The 20,691-nt window shown below is 43.3% G+C and overlaps 1 protein-coding gene across 1 annotated transcript in view; it reads right to left on the reverse strand.

The window, feature by feature from the left end:
* Positions 1 to 20,691, reverse strand: part of LOC144826926 (uncharacterized) — a 120,728-nt gene that overhangs the window by 91,742 nt on the left and 8,295 nt on the right. The window contains exons 2-3 of the mRNA XM_078685385.1: positions 17,236 to 17,307; positions 3,314 to 3,385 (exon numbers count right to left, since the gene is read on the reverse strand). Of these exons, the coding sequence (XP_078541511.1) occupies positions 3,314 to 3,385; positions 17,236 to 17,307 (144 nt within the window). The remainder of the gene's footprint in view (positions 1 to 3,313; positions 3,386 to 17,235; positions 17,308 to 20,691) is intronic.

Consider the following 20,691-nt stretch of genomic DNA (forward strand, 5'->3'; position numbering starts at 1 on the left):
GGGGGTGGTGCCGGACTTAGCACAGATGTTTATTTTAGGCACAGATCTACCCCGGTTTGATGAATACTTATTCAAGTTTACTAAAACAAACCCTGAGACCGATCGATTACCAGAGGACCCCTTCTCCACTTCGGATATACAAAGTTCAGGAATAAAAATACCCAAAACACACGCAGAGAAAAGAAAAGACAGAGAAGTCTTCAGGGCCAAGATACTGTCACCTGTTACCGGTCTCCTTTCCTCTCCAGATAACAGTCAAATGCTGATGCAGAGTTTTAGAACATCACAGAGGGATGACAGCACATTAGCCCAGGCATGGACTCAAGCTCAAGAAGAAGACCCCGACAAGGTAGGACCGTATGTTTTTTGTACAGACGTAGTGAGGGACCTGAACGCCAGGTCGAACAACTACTGGTGCCCATAGCTATCCGAGAGCAAGCCTTGTACATAGCAGAGAGTCAGTCCTGGGGAGGCCATTATGGACAAGAACATACTCTAAAATATCTGCTAGACAGGTTCTATTGGCTGGTAAAATATAAGGAAGTTGCTAGATTCACGAATGAACTGTCCCAGGTGCCAATTAGTAAATCCACCCACAGAGAAGAGGGCCCCCTTACAGTCTTTACCTATACTTGATATACCGTTCAAATGAGTAGGGATGGATTTAGTAGGAGCTCCTATGCCCTCCTCCTTCGGACATCAATATATCTTAGTGTTAGTACTGCTTCAGGGTATCGAGTAGCATAATCTACTGTCATGTGGATTGTGGGACCTCGTTGACATTTTAAGTTAGCCTGGGCTTAGGAGCCATTAAACTACTTTTGTGCATGACACTGTAGGCTTCCTCTTATGCAAGATTATTTTCGCTGTTCGCCTGTAACCTACTAGCTACGCTGGCTCTCTGCTTAATGAGCTCTGAACAATGTGAGCAAGGTCGAACAACAATGTCCCTTATTATTCTTTTCTGGCCAGGCCTTCGAGCATAGACAAAACATATGCTGCTCCTGCTGTTTGTGGAACTTGCTCCTTTTTGATAATAGGAGAATACATGTTACACAGGCAGACACTTGATGGGAGACCATTCAAGAATAAAGACCTATATGGAGCTGTGATGTAGAGACACAATCTATGTCCTATAGGTATGGGGTCTGCTGATAAAACCCTGAGATCTTCTATAATATAATATTATCTTAATATCTCAGTTCATGGGGAGGGAGAGTAGCTGCTATAGTCTTGATACAATGCAAAGGAGGGCAGGTGGGACACTATAGCTAGCCATTCCTGGGCTCGTGAGTACTAAGGCTGTAGGAAGGTGTAGCGCCTATATACCAAAGTCTCACATTACAGTGCATAGGTCAGTGTATGTGCAGAATCCCTACAACAGTACCATTGACGAGTATGACAACATTTACGATAGCCCAAGCAATGATATCTTTTTACTCGAGAGTTGGCTTCCCAACTGAGATACTAATAGACCAAGGGACTCCCTTTATATCTAGATTAATGAAGGAGATTTGCACTCTCCTTGGTGTCAGACAGATGAGGAAAGCGGATTATCGGCCACAAATGTACGGATTGGTTGAAAGGTGCCACTGAACCATCAAAACGATCATAAGGAAATGCATAAACAACTATGGGAAAAACTGGGACCACAAACTCCCACTAGTGTTGTTTGCCATTAAGACTCATGAACAAAAGTCTACGGTGTTCAGTCTGTTATTATTTGGGCGACAACCACATACTCATTTGGACATGGCAGCAGAACAGTGAACTGAGGACGAGGATGAGGGAAGACCATTGTTAGAATACACAACATCCTAAATACATCCTAAATACACACACACTCTCCACCTGGAGAACAACAATGACAACAACACCGCCGCCCTACTGGACAACCTCGTCAACCTCGGACTCAAGCAACTGGTGAACACCCCCACCCACTACGCCGGCCACACGCTTGACCCTGTCTTCTCCTCCAGCAAGCACATCTCCTTCAGCCACTCCACCGGACTACACTGGACTGATCACAGCTGCGTCCACTTCAACTTCAGGAGAACCACGACCCACCACCACCCGCAACAGGTTCCCCGCAGGAGCTGGAGCAAGATCACCGCCGACCAGCTCACCACTTCCCTCACCCAGAACCCTCCCGCCAACACAACAAACTCCAACGAAGCAGCCTGCAACTTCACACAGTGGCTCACCATCTGCGCCGATGACCTCGCACCACTGAAGAACCCTCCCAGCAGACCCGGCAGCAAAAAAAACTTTGTGTTTCACCAACGAACTCAAAACCTCCAAGAAAAACTGCCGCACCCTCGAGAGAGCCTGGCGCCACGACCAGACTACAGAAAACATGACAGCCCTCAAGAATGCCACCTGCATACACCACCAGCTGATCCGCAACACCAAGCTGATCCGCAACACCAAAAGGACAACATTCAAAGAACGGCTGGACAACAACACCCACAACTGCAGGGAACTCTTCAGCATCATCAAAGAGCTATCCAGACCACGAACCCAACCACCAACCAGTGCCCCCCACCACCACCCTCTGCAACTGGACCCCGGTCAGCACCGAAGACACCACCCGCACAATGAACACCATCCACTCCGGATCCCCAACCGACCCCTGCCCTCACCACGTCTTCAACAAGGCCGACTCCATCATCTCACCCCAACTCCGGGACACCATCAACATCTCCTTCGCCACCGCCACCTTCCCGTAGAGCTGGAAACATGCCGAGCTCAGCACCCTCCTGAAGAAACCCACCGCGGACCCCACAGACCTCAAGAACTTCCTCCCCATCTCGCTCCTCCCTTTTCCTGCCAAAGTCATCGAGAAGACCGTCAACAAACAACTCGCCGCCTTCCTCGAGACAAACAGATGCATTAAGTCTACTGGGCTTCTAAACCTCCATGCCCTTTTATATATTAGGAACTTAAAAGATAGGCTGTCAGTACAAATTGTAATTACACTTAATTACCATATACTCTTAATCAGAGCACAGGCACTGGGTCTGGTTAGCAGAGCCCTGGGCACAGTCAGAGTCAGAAAACCAGAATGTACTAGTCAAAATGGGGCAAAAAGTGGGGGCACTGCAAAGAGGTTGTGATTACTCACAACACTGAATGTCAACTCTTGTCACTGAACATAATCCTAGTGCTTCAAATCACCATTTTCAGGGTTCTCTAGACACAAAAAAGTTAATATAACTCTTGCCGCTCTATTGGGCAAGGTTAACTATTGAGGTTGTATCCATCTAGGAAGCCATGCCTTGCCAAGAGAGTTCCCACAAAAGAAGTATCTTACTTGGTGATGTCCATGGGCCTTCGCTTGCTTGTCTGCACGCTGGTTTCCACAAGAGGGGTTGTTGGAGCTCACCTGCAAGAAGAAGAGACGAACTAGAGGTTACTGAAAAACATAGCACCACAATCTAGGGCAACATGTTAATGAAAAATATTTCTAGAAATGTTTTGAACAATAAGGTTTTAGAAATAAAGCAGACTCATGAGGTATTCTTTAGAGTCATAGTCAGCATTTGTCATCAGCAACAGTTTCTTGGAAGAAGATAATCCTGACACGTTGCAAGTGAGGCATTTGAAGATGTTCTTTAAAAGTAAAGCCTTTGTTTTCAAAATGTTTTTTTTTGCGATAAAACCCAGTAGACACCAGTCAGAAGAGAAGAGAAAGGGAACAAGCATTGGCATAGCCAATAGGTCTCGCCTTTGGGGCCTTATAAGTATTCAGTTATGCACCACAGTATCCTTTCTGCAACAGCATCAACTGTTGCATGGCTAAAGACTTATAAGGTCCCAAACGCGAGACCTATCTGCTATGCCAATGCTTGTTAATACTGTGATTTTTGTAAGCTTCCTCCAAAAGAACAAACACTAGGAAAATGTAAACTCTTACAGACCAATCAGTTTGCTAATTTCTGATTATAAAATAGTAACAATGTTGGCAAATACATTGAGCCAGGTAGTGGGTTTGTTGATAAATCAGGACCAAAACGGTTTTATAGCAGGAATATGGTTGTCTACTAACACACATTTAGTTGAAGCTCTAGATTTTCTTAACACCAAACATATTCCAGCTCACATTTGTATCTCAGATGCCGAAAAAGCTTTTGATTTGTTTAATTGTCAGTCTGCCCCGGTCAACGCTGGCTGTGTTTTTAAGGGCACATTATGGATTGTACGAGGGGTATGTGTCTGCCAAGATCTGACTCTGCCCCAGTCAACGCTGCGATGTGAGGAAGAACTGTGAATGACGGGGGTGCGGCTTTAACACCAAGCTAAGACGCAACTTTAGATAATATCTGCGTTTGCAGGATAAAAGCATACACTTAAAAGGAGACCACCAAACTCGTTGTCTGCGGCTATTAATAAGCAAACGTGAAACCATAGTGATGTCCTAACATAACACTGAGACAGAGTAGACTTCCACTAACAGGCAACACTACAACCAAAAAGTTGTTTTAGTGTGCATAGGAAGCACACGATAAGAAGTACAACAAAAAAGTTGTTTTAGTGTGCGTAGGAAGCATACGATAAGAAGTATAGTTTTCACGTGGTACTTTCTAAACATGAAACATTTGACTGAAAAGCAATATAACACATTAATAACGCTAACATCACTATACGTGTGCGAATAATTGCTGTTTGTTAAGGGATTAGGCTGCTTTATTAACGTTTGCACAATACTTGAGGTATATTGTGTGCAGTAATACAAATAGGGAAATGAGAGGCCTGTAAATAAGTTGCAGTTGGCAGTAGGGCACCAGTGCTAAGAGCAAAGTAAATGTGCGCCCTCAGTAAAACCGTAACATACTGACTTGTGTTTGACGATAAATATTACTAGTTGCTACAATCGCAATGTATAGTTTTACCTGTAAAGCATGCTATTGGCACAGGCTGTATGTAACTCTAAAAGATAGCGCTGCCGTCGTATTCAAAGCACATTAGTCACTGACTCATGAAGGATGATTACACGGAGCAGTCCTGCCCGCAGATGCTAACTATTGTTATAAAAGTACAGTGCTGGCCTTTCAAGAATGACGGTACTCCTATGTTTTCCTGTTTTTCCATTTCCTCCTCGCACCGGACCCTAGTGCCGAGAACAGAGAGAGAGCTGCGCCGTCCCTAGTAAAAATGTAATGCGCTGACTCGTGTGTGATATAAAATTTAGTAGTGAATACTATATTGCGCAATGAGTAGCAGCGAGAGCCTGTCTGGTAAATACAATCGCAATGTATATTTTTAACTAAAAGATAGCGCTGCCGTCGTATTCAAAGCACATTACTCACTGACTCGTGAAGGATGATTACACAGAGCAGTCCTGGCCGCAGATGCTAACTATTATTATAAAAGTACAGTGCTGGCCTTTCAAGTTCAACGGTACTCCTCTGTATCCTCACTTCGAACTTTCACCCTGCCCTAGTGCTGACACCAAAAACGCACGCATTAGAAAGCGCATTAAAAAGTATAAAGTCCGAGAAATGCCCTGCTTTCGAAAACAAAACCAAAGTCTAACACGAAAACGCACGCATTACAAAGCGCGTTAAAAATTACAAAGTGCAAGAAATGCCGTTCTGCTATCGAAAATAAAAGCAAAGTCTAACACGAAAACGCCTGCATTCGAAAGCGCATAAAATATTATAAAGTCTGAGAAATGCCCTGCTATGGAAAATAAAAGCAAAGTCTAACACTAAAATGCACGCATTGCAATGCGCATTAAAAATTACAAAGTCCGAGAAATGCCCTGCTATCAAAAATAAAAGCAAAGTCTAACACGAAAATGCCCGCATTCAAAAGCGCATAAAAAATTACAAAGTCCGACAAATGCCCTGCTATGGAAAATAAAAGCAAAGTGTAATACGAAAATGCACGCATTACAAAGGGCATTAAAAATTACAAAGTCTGAGATATGCCAAAGTCCGAGAAATGCCCTGCCAACGAAAATAAAAGCAAAGTCTAACACGAAAACGCATGCATTACAAAGGACCAATGCTATTGGAAAGAGGGTCTGCTTTACAATAGATGACCAATTAAAGACAACGAGAAACACGAGAGACGGCCTGCGGCCGTCAAAGTGAAGTGGACACGGCGGGCAGGGGAGGGGGCGGAGCGGGGAGAGCGGCATGAGGGTGTGAAGCAGCAGGGGCCTGAGACGAGGACGCCTTGCCTTTGATGTGGTAATGCCAGGCAAGCGGCTGGTGGCATTGTGCACGCGCTTTCACGTGCACTGGAAGAAATCGCCTGGGAATCGCCTGATCTCGGTAAGCTCTGTTTAAGCCGCAATAGATCGAGCTCCCGCTCTCAATGCGCACATGCGCATTGAGATAGGTCGCTCGACCTAATAAACTAATGCCTTCAGGAGGTTCTGCTGAAGAAAATATTCAGGCTGACCGAGAAGGTATGTCAAAGACTCAAGAAGTTGGTAAATACGTATTAAATCTGTCAAATTTATGTTTAATATGTTATTGATTTCTTGCTTGTTTCTTTTCTAAAGCACCTGATGGAGCAGGGATGCAAATAGCAACCTGCTCGGACTCAAACCCTCCACAAATTACTAATCCCAATACACACATAGTATCCAGCTGCCTCCCGTCACCTCTGCTCCCAAAGACATCATTTGCTGTGTACCCGAAGGATCACCGCCCAGCCCCACCTTATTCAACACCTACATGAGCTCCCTCACAGACATAGTCAGATCCAATGGCCTCAACATAATCTCATACGCTGATGACACTCTGTTAATCCTCTAGCTCAGCAAGGGCCCCATCGTGAGTGCAATCTATATTTCAAGATCATATAAAAACAATAAGATAAACAGCGAAGATTGAACTGACACATGCAGGAAAGTGGAATATTATGCTGGGAGGCTGATTATGCTTCATTATGGAATGCTCTCACAATACCCAAAGATGGTCCTTGGATTCACAATCAATAATAAACCCTAACTCAGTCCTGGTAATGTTTCAAAGACCAGTCAGGCTTTACTTGAGGAACATGTGTTAAGCATTTCAGAGTACCAACATGGATGATGAGTAATTGACACGACTCGAAAGAAAACAGACACCAATTTATTAAACTAAAGCAGATTTTTATATTAGTTTTGATGCCATAAAAAAAAAGTCAGATACATATAATAGGAGTTATGTAATTTCAAATGAAAAACAATTCAATACAGTTTATACTGCCAAAGTTTTATTTTTGTGGTCAATGAAGAAAATCACTTGTGACACTCGGCCACCTGTAGTTTACGGGTCTCAGAGCCAAGCTATGACAGTCAGTTCAATTTTCCTAGCTTGTGGTGCCTGTGTGCAGAAGTGTCCTGGTTGTCCTTGGTGATGAACATGGGAGCCGAGGTGGCAAAACAATAATATTGGTGATGCTCGGTCACTTGCAGGTCGAGTTCGTGGAAGCCCACTGAGGGCTAAGCTTGTTTGGGCCCATGGACCAGGATTCACCAGGCACAATATCTCTACCTAGCTTGGGCCTCTCGGGTGCAGAAGTGTACTTGGTTATACGTGGTGCAGAACAGGAGCTGCTGGTTTTACCATTGAGACAGTGCGGGTGGGGAAACAGATGCAAACACTCGACAACAGAGCCACTGAGGTGAGTAGCGAGGGAAAGTGCCATTTTAGACATGGTCACCCCCATATTTGCCCTATTAGTGATGCTTTTTGGCTGGAAATGGACTGGGCCCCTGCTAACCCGGCCACTAGTTCCAGTGCTCTTTCCCTAACAACAAGTTAAATGTCTAAATTGTTACCCAATTGGCAACAACTTCAGCACCCCTGGAAGTCCCTAGTAAATAGTTCCCTTGGTAGCTTGGGCATTGGTACTAAAGAGGGTCCCTAAATGCTGCAGCATATATTATTTAACCCTAAGTGACCCACACTAAAAACCATGCAGACTGCCAGTGAAGCATGTGGGAAATAGTGCAAACCATTTTGTAAACACAGCATTGCACACACCCAGAGGCTTCTTTATGAGATTCTTGTGCCGCCGAATCTTCATGTTTTTTGATACTCTGGTGACGGAAGCCTCTTAAACATATCTTTGAGGCAACACAAAGCCACTCTGCATAGCTTTTGCATGGCCTCATAGATATGGAGTCAGACAAAGCAATACAAAGTGCGGCTTTTGGAAAGGATAAAGAACAGAACGACCGACCAAGGTCTAGCACAACCAAAAACACAAGTACCATCAATAGTTATAATTATGGTGTGACACACTTCCCGCACCCATTGTCCCAAGGTGCAATTCAGATCCTAATGTTCATAGGAAGGTGGAAGGTGCACTCTTTGAAAAGTTCATTTCGTTCAAGAATGATTGTTTTCTTTATTTCGGTAATCTCTACCAGAAACGGCACACAGCCAACGCGTTTCGCTCCTTGTTGAAACTTCATCAGGGCTCTAAATTCATATATGCCGATTCATCGTAGACTCTTAATCCAGTTCAAACCGATAGAAAGAACACCATATGTTGATATAAATTCAATATTAGACTCAGAATCTGTGTAAGCCAATGTGGTGTCAGCGATGTGATCCAAGAAGATAACAAGGACACCATTGGAGATTAGATTCAACAATAGATAACAGGCTCCCAGGGATGTGTATCCGTGGACATGTGAAGACGAAAATGTAGAAGCACCTGTAAGCCTCCTCTGGAAAGGCCGGTTAAATGGTAACGAGCAGATGACAACCTAATTGGTTAAAACTATAACGTGTATAGCAGTCCCTGGCATGATAAGCAGGAAAGTGCGGCTTTTACTTACTCGGTGTCAAGGAGGAGTTTCATGTGCATAGTGGTGTGTTTTCACATGCAGCACCCATGAATTTTTGACACTGCCCCAGATTTACTTATTCACGTAAACCTGGGGCAGCACCAAGACCTTATGCCTCCGCAGAGCAGACGTAATGAAGATAAATAGTTTTACTTTTACAGCAAACATGGAAAGAGGAAAATGCCTCTCGGGATTGTTTTTGTGCAGGAAGGTGCCCCTTTCTGCACAAAAACAATCTTGCCTTTAACTGAGACCCCCTTGCACGTTGGTGCAAGCGTGCCTATGTTGATGCTAGGAAGCAACTGTGCGACAGTGCACAGGGAACGGATAGGAATGCACCATATTTCCTAAATACGGTGCATTCTTGTCCTTTCTCATTGGTTTAGGCCAGTGCAGCAAGAAGACTTGCGGTGCTACCCTACACCAGCTCCTCATGAATAAGGCATCCTGGGTGTAATACCCATACACACTGCATATAAGATATGTAAATCTCCCTATAGCGGACTTTAGAGCCCTAAGGCTAGGTGCATTATATTAAATGCGAGGGCACACCTACATGAGGAGGTTTACTCCTGAGATATCTAGTTCCATTGCTCTATATTTCAAGTGATCAACCAGCCATCTTAAGGGCACGGGTCATTGCAAGGTACCCAACTACATAATGGCTGCTCTGTAAACATTGGTGTTTGGTATCAAACACATCATCTTAATATATCTGTATTAATGCCAGTATCTGATTTATCATGACAAGCAACCAGAGGGCACTTTAAAGGGGATCCCTGAAAACCTACTAAGCACGTAGGGGCTTATTTATGGGATTTTTAAGTTGGGCAGCGCAGTGAGGGGACTTGATGCACTGCCCTATGCCAAAGTGAAAGTGCAGGAATGCACCGTATTTACAATGCATTTATGTCCTTTGTCACAGCGCTGGCACATTTTTGGCAGCCTAGCGGCAATGTAGGCATCCTTTCACCATGGTGCAAGGGTGCCTCCATTGCATACAGGATTGTTCTTGCACACAAAGGGGCACCTTCCTGTGCAAAAACAATTTTAAGAGGCATTTCCCTCTTTCTATGTGTTCTGCAAAATGCAACACACATAGAAAGAGGAAAAACAAGGGGAAATAATCATATTTCTCCTAGTTACACCTCACCACAGGACAAATACCGATTTGGTGAATCCCCAGGTTTATATCACTTTGTAAATCTGCGGCAGCATCAGATTCCATGGGTGTTGCATGGGAAAACGCACAAAACCCCCATGGAATGCCTCCAGTGCGCAGAATACGGTGATGCCGCATTTTGCACTGCCCTTTGCGTGGCTTCATGCATTTAAATGAGAGCCCTGCATCATGCACGTGTGTGGTACAAAATTGACAAAGGGCTCTCAAAATGAGCCCCTTAGTGTGTTTTCCAGCCTGACACCACAGATATGTTTCTGACCCTCTGCAGGAGAGAGCTGGCGCTCTCAGAGGCCTGACACAAAGCCTGCTCTGGAGGAAGGTGATTACACCTCCTTCAGCAGCATGGAGAGCACATTAGAATATCAGAACCAGGGGCTTCGAAGCCCCTGCTGCCCTCTAATATGTTACCCCTGCTGGGATGTTAGACTGGTGTTGAATTTTAAGTCCTACACCTTCCCTACTGTTGCGTAGTCTGGAGTTGGAATAGTAATTTATACTATTCAAAGATCCAGCGTCCCCCTAAAACAAGTCGGTGTAACGACTTGCGTGGTAATGTAGCACATGGTAAATTCGCAATTGTGGTACTGACTGGGTTGTAAAGTCATGCACTATAAATTCTTGCGGATTTCCATCGCACATCCTTCTTGGGATGCTTCTGCTCCTGGTGAATTCAATCTTGGGTCTAGTTTTGCAAATTTCCCAATGACTGTGGTTACTCCTTCAGCGGCTGCTGTGGAGGTAGGATGGGAACACATTTGCTCATTAAACCTGCTCTATGGTGTGTCTTTGGGATCCTCATCCATGATTGCTGGGTACAGAAATGTTTTGTCTACTTCTCGGAACACAAAAACAATTGGCTATTTAAGTTGATGGGAACTTTTAATTTGTCCTGTTTTTAACATCGTAAATTGCTTTCTAAAATTGTTTTTTTATTCACTTTTATATTATTTAATAATGTGTGTGCTTTCATTTAAAAATGTATGATTGCCTTTTTACTAAATGTAGTATCTTTGTACAACTATATATATCAACTGTAGCATAGTAGATAGAATTAATCTACTCATGTCCAAGGAGTGGCTGTCACATGGCTAGGTTTGGCCAGAGCAGAAACACTGCTATTTGTTATACGCACATGTTTCTTAAGTTGCCCTCTCTTCTACAGAATAACTTTTGACACACATTTGCTTGCATGATAGTGCAGGATTAGTTTCTCTGAAACCGCATGCTCACAAACCCACTTTGTAAGTACACTATCATAACACCTAGGACATTTCATACAAGGCCCTGATAAACCTTGTGCAATGTTGGTTTTTGAGGGGACATGTCTATCACAAGACAATATACAAATGTCAGCCTGCCTAGGGCATCAACACAGAAGCCTTTCCAACACACGCATTTCCATACTCCAATCAAAGGAGCGCTCTGCTATAATTGCGAGTTCATTGCTGTGTCTGAGTCTCAGCTTAGTTGATTCCTGTTTACCCTCAGCGAGGACAGATGTCCAACTTGTGACCAAGATGGGATTCTGTGTACACTTACTTTCCGGTAGGTGGAAGTTAGATCACCCATTAGGAGATTCTTGGCACAACACACACTCAAGGCAACCAGGTTAGGGAACGCATAATTGAAAAATACTATATGCAGTACTTGTATGCTAGCACATATACACTGCTTAGCAGAATGTTAGAATCGTTCATCCTTTTCACTGTTCTTATATAGCTAATCACTGTTATCTGCTTGTGTCTATTAATCATTGCAGCTCATAATCAAGAATCACAATGGTTTAATAAATATTGAAAACACAACTTTGTGTGTGTCTTGTATTGCTTTCTGGGTGAGCACGTGTAACTGAACGAAAAGGTCCTAGTTAGGGTACCATGACTCCTTGGGGAGTCCAGGTTGTCATTGTATTCCCATACTGCAACTGGATGGGAATTTCAAGAAGTGACGGAAATATGAGGGGCCGAGAGTGAGCCTGACGCTCTAGTGGGATCAGGGGAAGTGACGTGGAGGACGGAGGAAAAGAAAAGGAGGCTGGAGGAAGAAAACGGTGCGCGACCCAAACGCAAGGAAGAGGACGCGTGAAACCATGAGGGACCGGTAGGCGCAGTAGAGAGCAGCAGGGAGACCCTGACCCCAAGCGCTGAAGAAGAAAGACCTGCAGAGTCACACCAACCAGAATTGTGATATGTTTTTACAATACAAAAGTTATTTTAATATAACCTTGTGTGGAGTTCCTTTTGTGGTGTGCCTAGGATGTTGTTGCTGTTGTGTGCTGGCGCAAATGCTTTACACATTGCTTCCGAGTTTAGCCTGACTGCTTGTGCCAAGCTACCAAGGGGGTGAGCAGGGGTTATCTTGGCGTGTGACTACCTTGCCCTGACTAGAATGGTGGTTTCTGCCTGGCTTTGGCGTCAGCCTTAGCCTACCAGAAATAGCCAGTTCTAACATTGGACCTGCCAACCAGTCCAGCCGTCCCGGAGGAGAAAAGGACGGTGTGACCCCAGTGGCTTCAGGCAAGTACCTTTCCTCAACTTCTTTACTAGGGGACGGTGGAGAAAGAGTCACCAATAGGATCTTTGGGGATCTCTAACCTATGTTTTATGCATGCAGCACAAGGTAGAGCATGGTCCCACCTTGGGTGACATGAAGAGGTAGAGTATAGTAAAAGTGACAGACTTCTTAAAGTATTTCCCATTTGCTTGTTCCGAAGGATATGTGTCAACCCTTTCATCAGAAGGGACGTGAAGACGCAGGAAGAAGCTAACCAGTACCTTGGGAAGAAGAGCAGAGACATTCTGTTGCACAGGGATGAAACTGACACCGACAGGGACTGTTATTGACTAAAATACAACTATCCCAGAATGGAGTTTCAGCCTTTTATGTAAAATATTAAACCAAAGAATTATTCTAACTACTCGTGTGATCGTCCTATCTGGCTGAGTGACCACAAGTGGTGTCAGAAGTGGGATTTTTGGTCATTTTAGCTGCCATGATCGAACCCATTCCAATGGAGGCAATGGTCACTCAATTAGCTGAGGGCCAGCAACATTTACAATTAGACTTAGAATTGCCAGAAAGAGAGAGATGCTTTACAGAATGCTCTCAAAGAAAAAGCTACTATCTTGACCACCAATCAAAAAGTGCAAGACACCACCATTTTACGCCTGACAGACGTTATTTCAGCAGCCCTAGTTCGTCCAAATATCCCCAGTTCAGTTTTACAAAAGTTCCAGGAGGGGATGACCCTGACTATTGTTTCGTGAACTTTGAGCGGGTAGCAAAAACGGCTACCTGGCGACAGGAAATATGGGGCCAGTACATAGCTCCCTTTCTCTTGGGAAAGTTACAGGCCTCATACCAGGCTCCCAATCCTGCGGTACTCACTCCCTACCCTGAAATCAAGGAAACCATTGTGGAACAATTAGGGCATGACACAGTGTATTACCAAGGCAAGTTTGGTAAAGAGAATGGACATCAGGGGGCAATCCTAGGGTTCTGTATTATCGCATTAGGGATCAAGACGAGAGAAGACTACAACCCAGTGCATCCCCTATGGAGGAGGTCCTTTCAAAAGTGCATTTAGATCAGTATCTGGAGGTCCTACCCAATAATAGACGAACTTGGATAAAACAACACCTTCACTTAACGGTACAGACCGCTGTCGAATTTAGAGTGCGAACGATAAAAACCCCTACAACTACCCAAAAACGCTATCCCAGAACAGGAGAACAGAAGAATACGGTGTGTGGGTGCAGAAACCTGATTAGGCCTCCTTTGAACTCCTTCCCTACACAGGCAGGACCCCAGTGTTTCAGGTGTTCAGAGTGGGGACACATTGCCAGGAACTGCCCAGTCAAGGGAGACGGGTTGGAACCCATGGAAATCGGATGGTCTCATGGTAGAGTTTTAGCCACAGGAAAGCCTGAGGGACGATACAAGACAACCCCGACATAATGGTAGGTCAGTGGATGCATTGTTGGATACAGGTTGTCACCACACCATTGTTTCAAGAGAGTTGGTTCACATTGGTCAGATTTCGGAAGAGGCGCAGATACAGGTCTCCTGCGTGCATGGAGGTGTATGGCTATATCCTCTAGCTGAGGTACTGATCGATGTAAAAGGAGATCCACAGATACGCCAAGTGGGGGTGGTGCCGGACTTAGCACAGATGTTTATTTTAGGTACAGATCTACACTGGTTTGATGAATACTTATTCAAGTTTACTAAAACAAACCCTGAGACCGAGTGATTACCAGAGGGCCCCTTCTCCACTTCGGATATACAAAGTTCAGGAATAAAAATACCCAAAACACAGGCAGAGAAAAGAAAAGACAGAGAAGTCTATAGGGCCGAGATACTGTCACCTGTTACCGGTCTCATTTCCTCACCAGATAACGGTCAAATGCTGATGCAGAGTTTTAGAACATCACAGAGGGATGACAGCACATTAGCCCAGGCATGGACTCAGGCTCAAGAAGAAGACCCCGACAAGGTAGGACCTTATGTTTTTTGTACAGACGTAGTGAGGGGGCTGAACGCCAGGTCGAACAACTACTGGTGCCCATAGCTATCCGAGAGCAAACCTTGTACATAGCAGAGAGTCAGTACGGGGGAGGCCATTATGGACAAGAACATACTGTAAAATATCTGCTAGACAGGTTCTATTGGCCGGGAAAATATAAGGAAGTTGCTAGATTCACGAATGAACTGTCCCAGGTGCCAATTAGTAAATCCACCCACAGAAAAGGGGGCCCCCTTACAGTCTTTACCTATACTTGATATACCGTTCAAATGATTAGGGATGGATTTAGTAGGAGCTCCTATGCCCTCCTCCCGCGGACATCAATATATCTTAGTGTTAGTACTGCTTCAGGGTATCGAGTAGCATAATCTACTGTCATGTGGATTGTGGGACCTCGTTGACATTTTAAGTTAGCATGGGCTTAGGAGCCATTAAACTACTTTTGTGCATGACACTGTAGGCTTCCTCTTATGCAAGATTATTTTCGCTGTTCATCTGTAACCTACTAGCTATGCAGGCCCTCTGCTTAATGAGCTCTGAACAATGTCAGCAAGGTCGAACAACAATGTCCCTTATTATTCTGTTCTGGCCAGGCCTTCGAGCATAGACAAAACATATGCTGCTCCTGCTGTTTGTGGAACTTGCTCCTTTTTGATAATAGGAGAATACATGTTACACAGGCAGACACTTGATGGGAGACCATTCAAGAATAAATACCTATATGGAGCTGTGATGTAGAGACACAATCTATGTCCTATAGGTATGGGTCTTCTGATAAAACCCAGAGATCTTCTATAATATAATGTAATCTTAATATCTCAGTTCATGGGGAGGGAGAGTAGGTGCTATAGACTTGCTACAATGCAAAGGAGGGCAGGTGGGACACTATAGCTAGCCATTTCTGGGCTCGTGAGTACTAAGGCTGTAGGAAGGTGTCGCGCCTATATACCAAAGTCTCACATTACTGTGCATAGGTCAGTGTATGTGCAGAATCCCTACAACAGGACCATTGACGAGTATGACAACATTTACGATAGCCCAAGCAATGATATCTTTTTACTCAAGAGTTGGCTTCCCAACTGAGATACTAACAGACCAAGAGACTCCCTTTATATCTAGATTAATGAAGGAGATTTGCACTCTCCTTGGTGTCAGAGAGATGAGGACGGCGGATTATCATCCGCAAATGGACGGATTGGTTGAAAGGTACAACTGAACCATCAAAACGATCATAAGGAAATGCATAAACAACTATGGGAAAGACTGGGACCGCAAACTCCCACTAGTGTTGTTTGCCATTAGGACTCATGAACAAAAGTCTACGGGGTTCAGTCCGTTTGAGTTATTATTTGGGTGACAACCACATACTCATTTGGACATGGCAGCAGAACAGTGGACTGAGGACAAGGGAACACCATTGTTAGAATACACACCATCCTTAATACACACACTGTGGAGTTTGTAGGAGGAAGTTCATCAAAACATGTAAAATATTAAACCCAAGAATTATTCTGGCTACTCGTGTGATCGTCCTATCTGGCTGAGTGACCACAGTGATGTTTTGAAGTTTCTCAAAGCATAAATAGCTTAATAGGGTTGTTATTATTATTGATATAATTTGTGTGACTCTGGGTGCCAGATGCGGGAATTAGACTCTGCTATCAAAAAGTGGCATTCTCCCCTTGAAGACCAGTATGCTCCCCTCCGTCATCCTGCCTTCTGCTACTGCAGCTGCAGTTCTCCGCCCACAAGAAATCCTTTATCTCTCTAGCCGGCCACATCACATCTCATTAATACAGCTTGGCTCAGCCTCGCAGAGGCTAGCCCATCAGAGAAGGACTAATGGAAGGCTGGATTTTGGCTCACAGAAAATATTGTTTAATAACTTATTTTCCGTGATAGTTATTATAAATCTGACAGTGGCATGTTGTTGGTTTTATCACAACTATCATTGTAAGTCCCTGGATGACATTTTTAAGTATCTCTTGTCAATATTTATACTGAAATAAAATATTCCAATGTTAGGCTATGGAGTTAATTATCTACAATGTAGAAAAACGAAATTGGTAGCTTTTCCCTCACCATGGTATATAAAACATTTCTTATAATATCCCTGCTTATAGTTACATGGCTCCCTACCCCTGGGGCAGCTAGGGGTGACTTATATGTAAAAACATTGTGGATTCCTACTTTGAAAGAACCTTTAAAACCAAAGTCAAATTTGCACATAATTTTAATGTAAAGGCAGCTTGGAAAGCATAGCTGCCTTTAAGATGATAGCAGGAAACACAGTAGTGCACACATAAATGCATTAAGTCTACTGAGCTTCTAAACCTCCAAGCCCTTTTATATATTAGGAACTTAACAGCTAGGCTGTCCGTACAAATTGTAACTACACTTAATTACCATATACTCTTAATCAGAGCATAGGCCCTGGGTCTGGTTAGCAGAGCCCTGAGCACAGTCAGAGTCAGAAAACCAGAACGTACTAGTCAAAATGGGGCAAAAAGTGGGAGCACTGCAAAGAGGTTGTGATTACTCACAACACTGAATGTCAACTCTCGTCACTGAACATAATCCTAGTGCTTCAAATCACCATTTTCAGGGTTTTCTAGACACAAAAAAAGTTAATATAACTCTTGCCGCTCTATTGGGCAAGGTTAACTTTTGAGGTTGTATCCATCTATGAAGCCATGCCTTGCCAAGAGAGTTCCCACAGAAGTATCTTACTTGGTAAGGTCTATGGGCACTTGCTTGCTTGTCTGCACACTGGTTTCCACAAGGGAGTTTGTTGAAGCTCATCTGCAAGAAGAAGAGAAAAACTAGAGGTTACTGAAAAACATAGCACCACAATCTAGGGCAACATGTTAATGAAAAATATTTATAGAAATGTTTTGAACAATATGGTTTTAGAAATAAAGCAGACTCATGAGGTATTCTTTAGCGTCATAGTCAGCATTTGTCATCAGCAACAGTTTCTTGGAAGAAGATAAATCCTGACACGTTGCAAGTGAGGCATTTGAAGATGTTCTTTAAAAGTAAAGCATTTGTTTTCAAAATGTTTTTTTTTTGCGATCCAACCCATTAGACACCAGTCAGAAGAGAAGAGAAAGGGAATAAACTAATGCCTTCAGGAGGTTCTGCTGAAGAACATATTCAGACTGACCGAGAAGGTATGTCAGAGACTCAAGAAGTTGGTAAATACGTATTAAATCTGTCAAATTTATGTTTAATATGTTATTGATTTCTTGTTTGTTTCTTTTCTAAAGCACCTGATGGAGCAGGGATGCAAAAAGCAACCCGCTCGGACTCAAACCCTCCAAATATTACTAATCCCAATACACACAGAGTATCCAGCTGCCTCCCGTCACCTTTGCTCCCAAAGACATCATTTGCTGTGTACCCGAAGGATCACCGCACAGCCCCACCTTATTCAACATCTACATGAGCTCCCTCACAGACATAGTCAGATCCAGTGGCCTCAACATAATCTCATATGCTGATGACACTCTGTTAATCCTCTAGCTCAGCAAGAACCCCATTGTGAGTGCAATCTACATTTCAAGATCATATAAAAACAAGACAAACAGCGAAGATTGAACTGACACATGCAGGAAAGTGGATTATTATGCTGGGAGGCTGATTATGCTTCAATATGGAATGCTCTCACAATACCCAAAGATGGTCCTTGGATTCACAATCAATAATAAACCCTAACTCAGTCCTGGTAATGTTTCAAAGACCAGTCAGGCTTTACTTGAGGAACATGTGTTAAGCATTTCAGAGTACCAACATGGATGATGAGTAATTGACACGACTCGAAAAAAACTTAGACACCAATTTATTAAACTAAAGCAGATTTTTATATTAGTTTTGATGCCATAAAAAAGTCAATTACATATAATCGGAGTTATGTAATTTCAAATGAAAAACAATTCAATACAGTTTATACTGTCAAATGTTTATTTTTGTGGTCAATTAAAAAAATCACTTGTGACACTCGGCCACTTGTAGTTTACGGGTCTCAGAGCCAAGCTACGACAGTCAGTTCAATTTTCCTAGCTTGTGGTGCCTGTGTGCAGAAGTGTCCTGGTTGTCCTTGGTGATGAACATGGGAGCCGATTGTGCTGAAAAATAGTACTGGTGATGCTCGGTCACTTGCAGGTCGAGTTCGTGGAAGCCCACTGAGGGCTAAGCTTGTTTGGGCCCCTGGACCAGGATATGGGGTCTAAAATGAATGGATACGTCAAGATAGGTATGGTCGCGTTAATAATGATGTGGTCAACAACACTTCACGACACGGGATCAGTGTCAAGATTATATAAACGAAGGAGACCCCAAGTCTTGGCGGTAATCCTATCTACCCGAAAGTATGCCAAAAATAACATAAACTATACCACGTGATAAGATCCACCATTGGAGACACAGCTCCCAGGATTCAGGGGGAAGGCTGGACCACACACCGGTACGACCCAATCCCAGCATGGCTTTGAGAAGTCAAATAGTGGGGAAACCGACCAGTGCTCCGAGGATATCATTCAACTCGGACTGCCACGTCTAGATGACATACCACTGAATAGAGGTAATACGCACTTACCGGGGAATGGGTGGGCAACATTAATAAGCACAGAGACGGTAGATGAGGAAGTAATGAGATTAACACTCAAACTTCCCCTGGTTGTATTACAGCGGGAGAATAGCAAACAGCTGCATCTAGAAGTCGACTAGCACTGCGAACACAAATTTACATGAAATACAGACGCGGGGAGCGGTACGCAATTTCAGGTAAACTGAAACAAATAGGAAAAAGGGAAGAAATACCGGACAATACCGAAACTATAGACTTGATAAGGGCAAACATTTATGTTTTACAGAGAGTGATTTGAAATCTTAAGAACGGCAGGGAACAGATGCCAGATTTTAAACAAGACAGGAGTTGATGAACACGAGTAAAGCCCAAATATAATGTCAAATGGACAGATATAGAAAGGGGACGCTCTGTAAATTAGAACTGTAACTGATGCACAGGGGGTATAACCAAAATTAACAACATAACATGGTATATCCCTTGCAGATTTTTAAACTCGTCGGATAAATCAAGAGAATCATAAGAGCAACACGCGAAAGGAGGGTTTGACCCAATAATGTATGAGAGCAGGGGATACGCATTGTTTGAATTTGTACACCGAGGTGAGAACCGCAATTTGGGGATTGAAGAAATGATAGGATTAAAAACTAATCATGATGCAGAACGTATGGGGATAGGAATAGTGCACGCATAAGATTCCCTTTATCACCCCCGAGAGAGAAGAGCCCCACTAGAAAGAGAAGGAGGACATATACCAACAAGGTTAGACTAGTGAGGTTCAGAATAAATACACAGTACAAAGAAATCAAAAACATTTATCATAAGATCTATTGTTATCATTGAATACTGCAATATAAGAACATGTCTTCTGATGAGGTTAATGTGAAGTAGGACACTGTGAGAACAAAACCCAATGTTATTATTGAACATTGAAATGTGAGAACATGTCTCCTGATGAGGTTAATATAAAGTAGGACACTGTGAGAATGGAGTGACATGGGGCGGCTCCATTAAGAGGGTAACACCGCTAATAATTAGATAATATCTGGATTAGGTGGCAATCCAGCATTCCAGCTTAGATCTTTTATGAATGGACAGATCCTAGTTAAGAGTACAGGATGTATCCATGTGATATGCTAAAAGATTGGAATATGTAGACAATGTGGTCACTGATGATGTAATTTGTTCTGTTTAGGGGAGAAGATACACAGTAATCGTTTTAATGATGAAGACAACGAAATGTTATGTCTTGATAAAGATGGAAAAAGTTATGTGAAACCATCGAAACGTGTCAACGCCAATTCAGAGCACAATCGAAGGACAGACACGAAAGTAGTTAAATACCGATGAAAGCAATGTATTGATTGACGTGTCTATGAGCCGTATTAGATGTGCATTTGTATGTGACAAAGAGTGTCTTACATGTAGTGTTGTCTTGATTATGCTGGTCATAATTGCATTTTGTTGGTTAAAGTAGAAATTGATTTTGTGATTTACATGTGTTTGATGTGCTCTTTCTAAGGGATTTCATCATTTAGATAATATTGCTACATTTTAACCTATTTTTATCTATGTATAATGGAATGTGAGCTCTAATA

The sequence above is a fragment of the Lissotriton helveticus genome, chromosome 4_1 (assembly GCF_964261635.1).
Source record: "Lissotriton helveticus chromosome 4_1, aLisHel1.1, whole genome shotgun sequence".
NCBI classification, from domain to species: domain Eukaryota; kingdom Metazoa; phylum Chordata; class Amphibia; order Caudata; family Salamandridae; genus Lissotriton; species Lissotriton helveticus.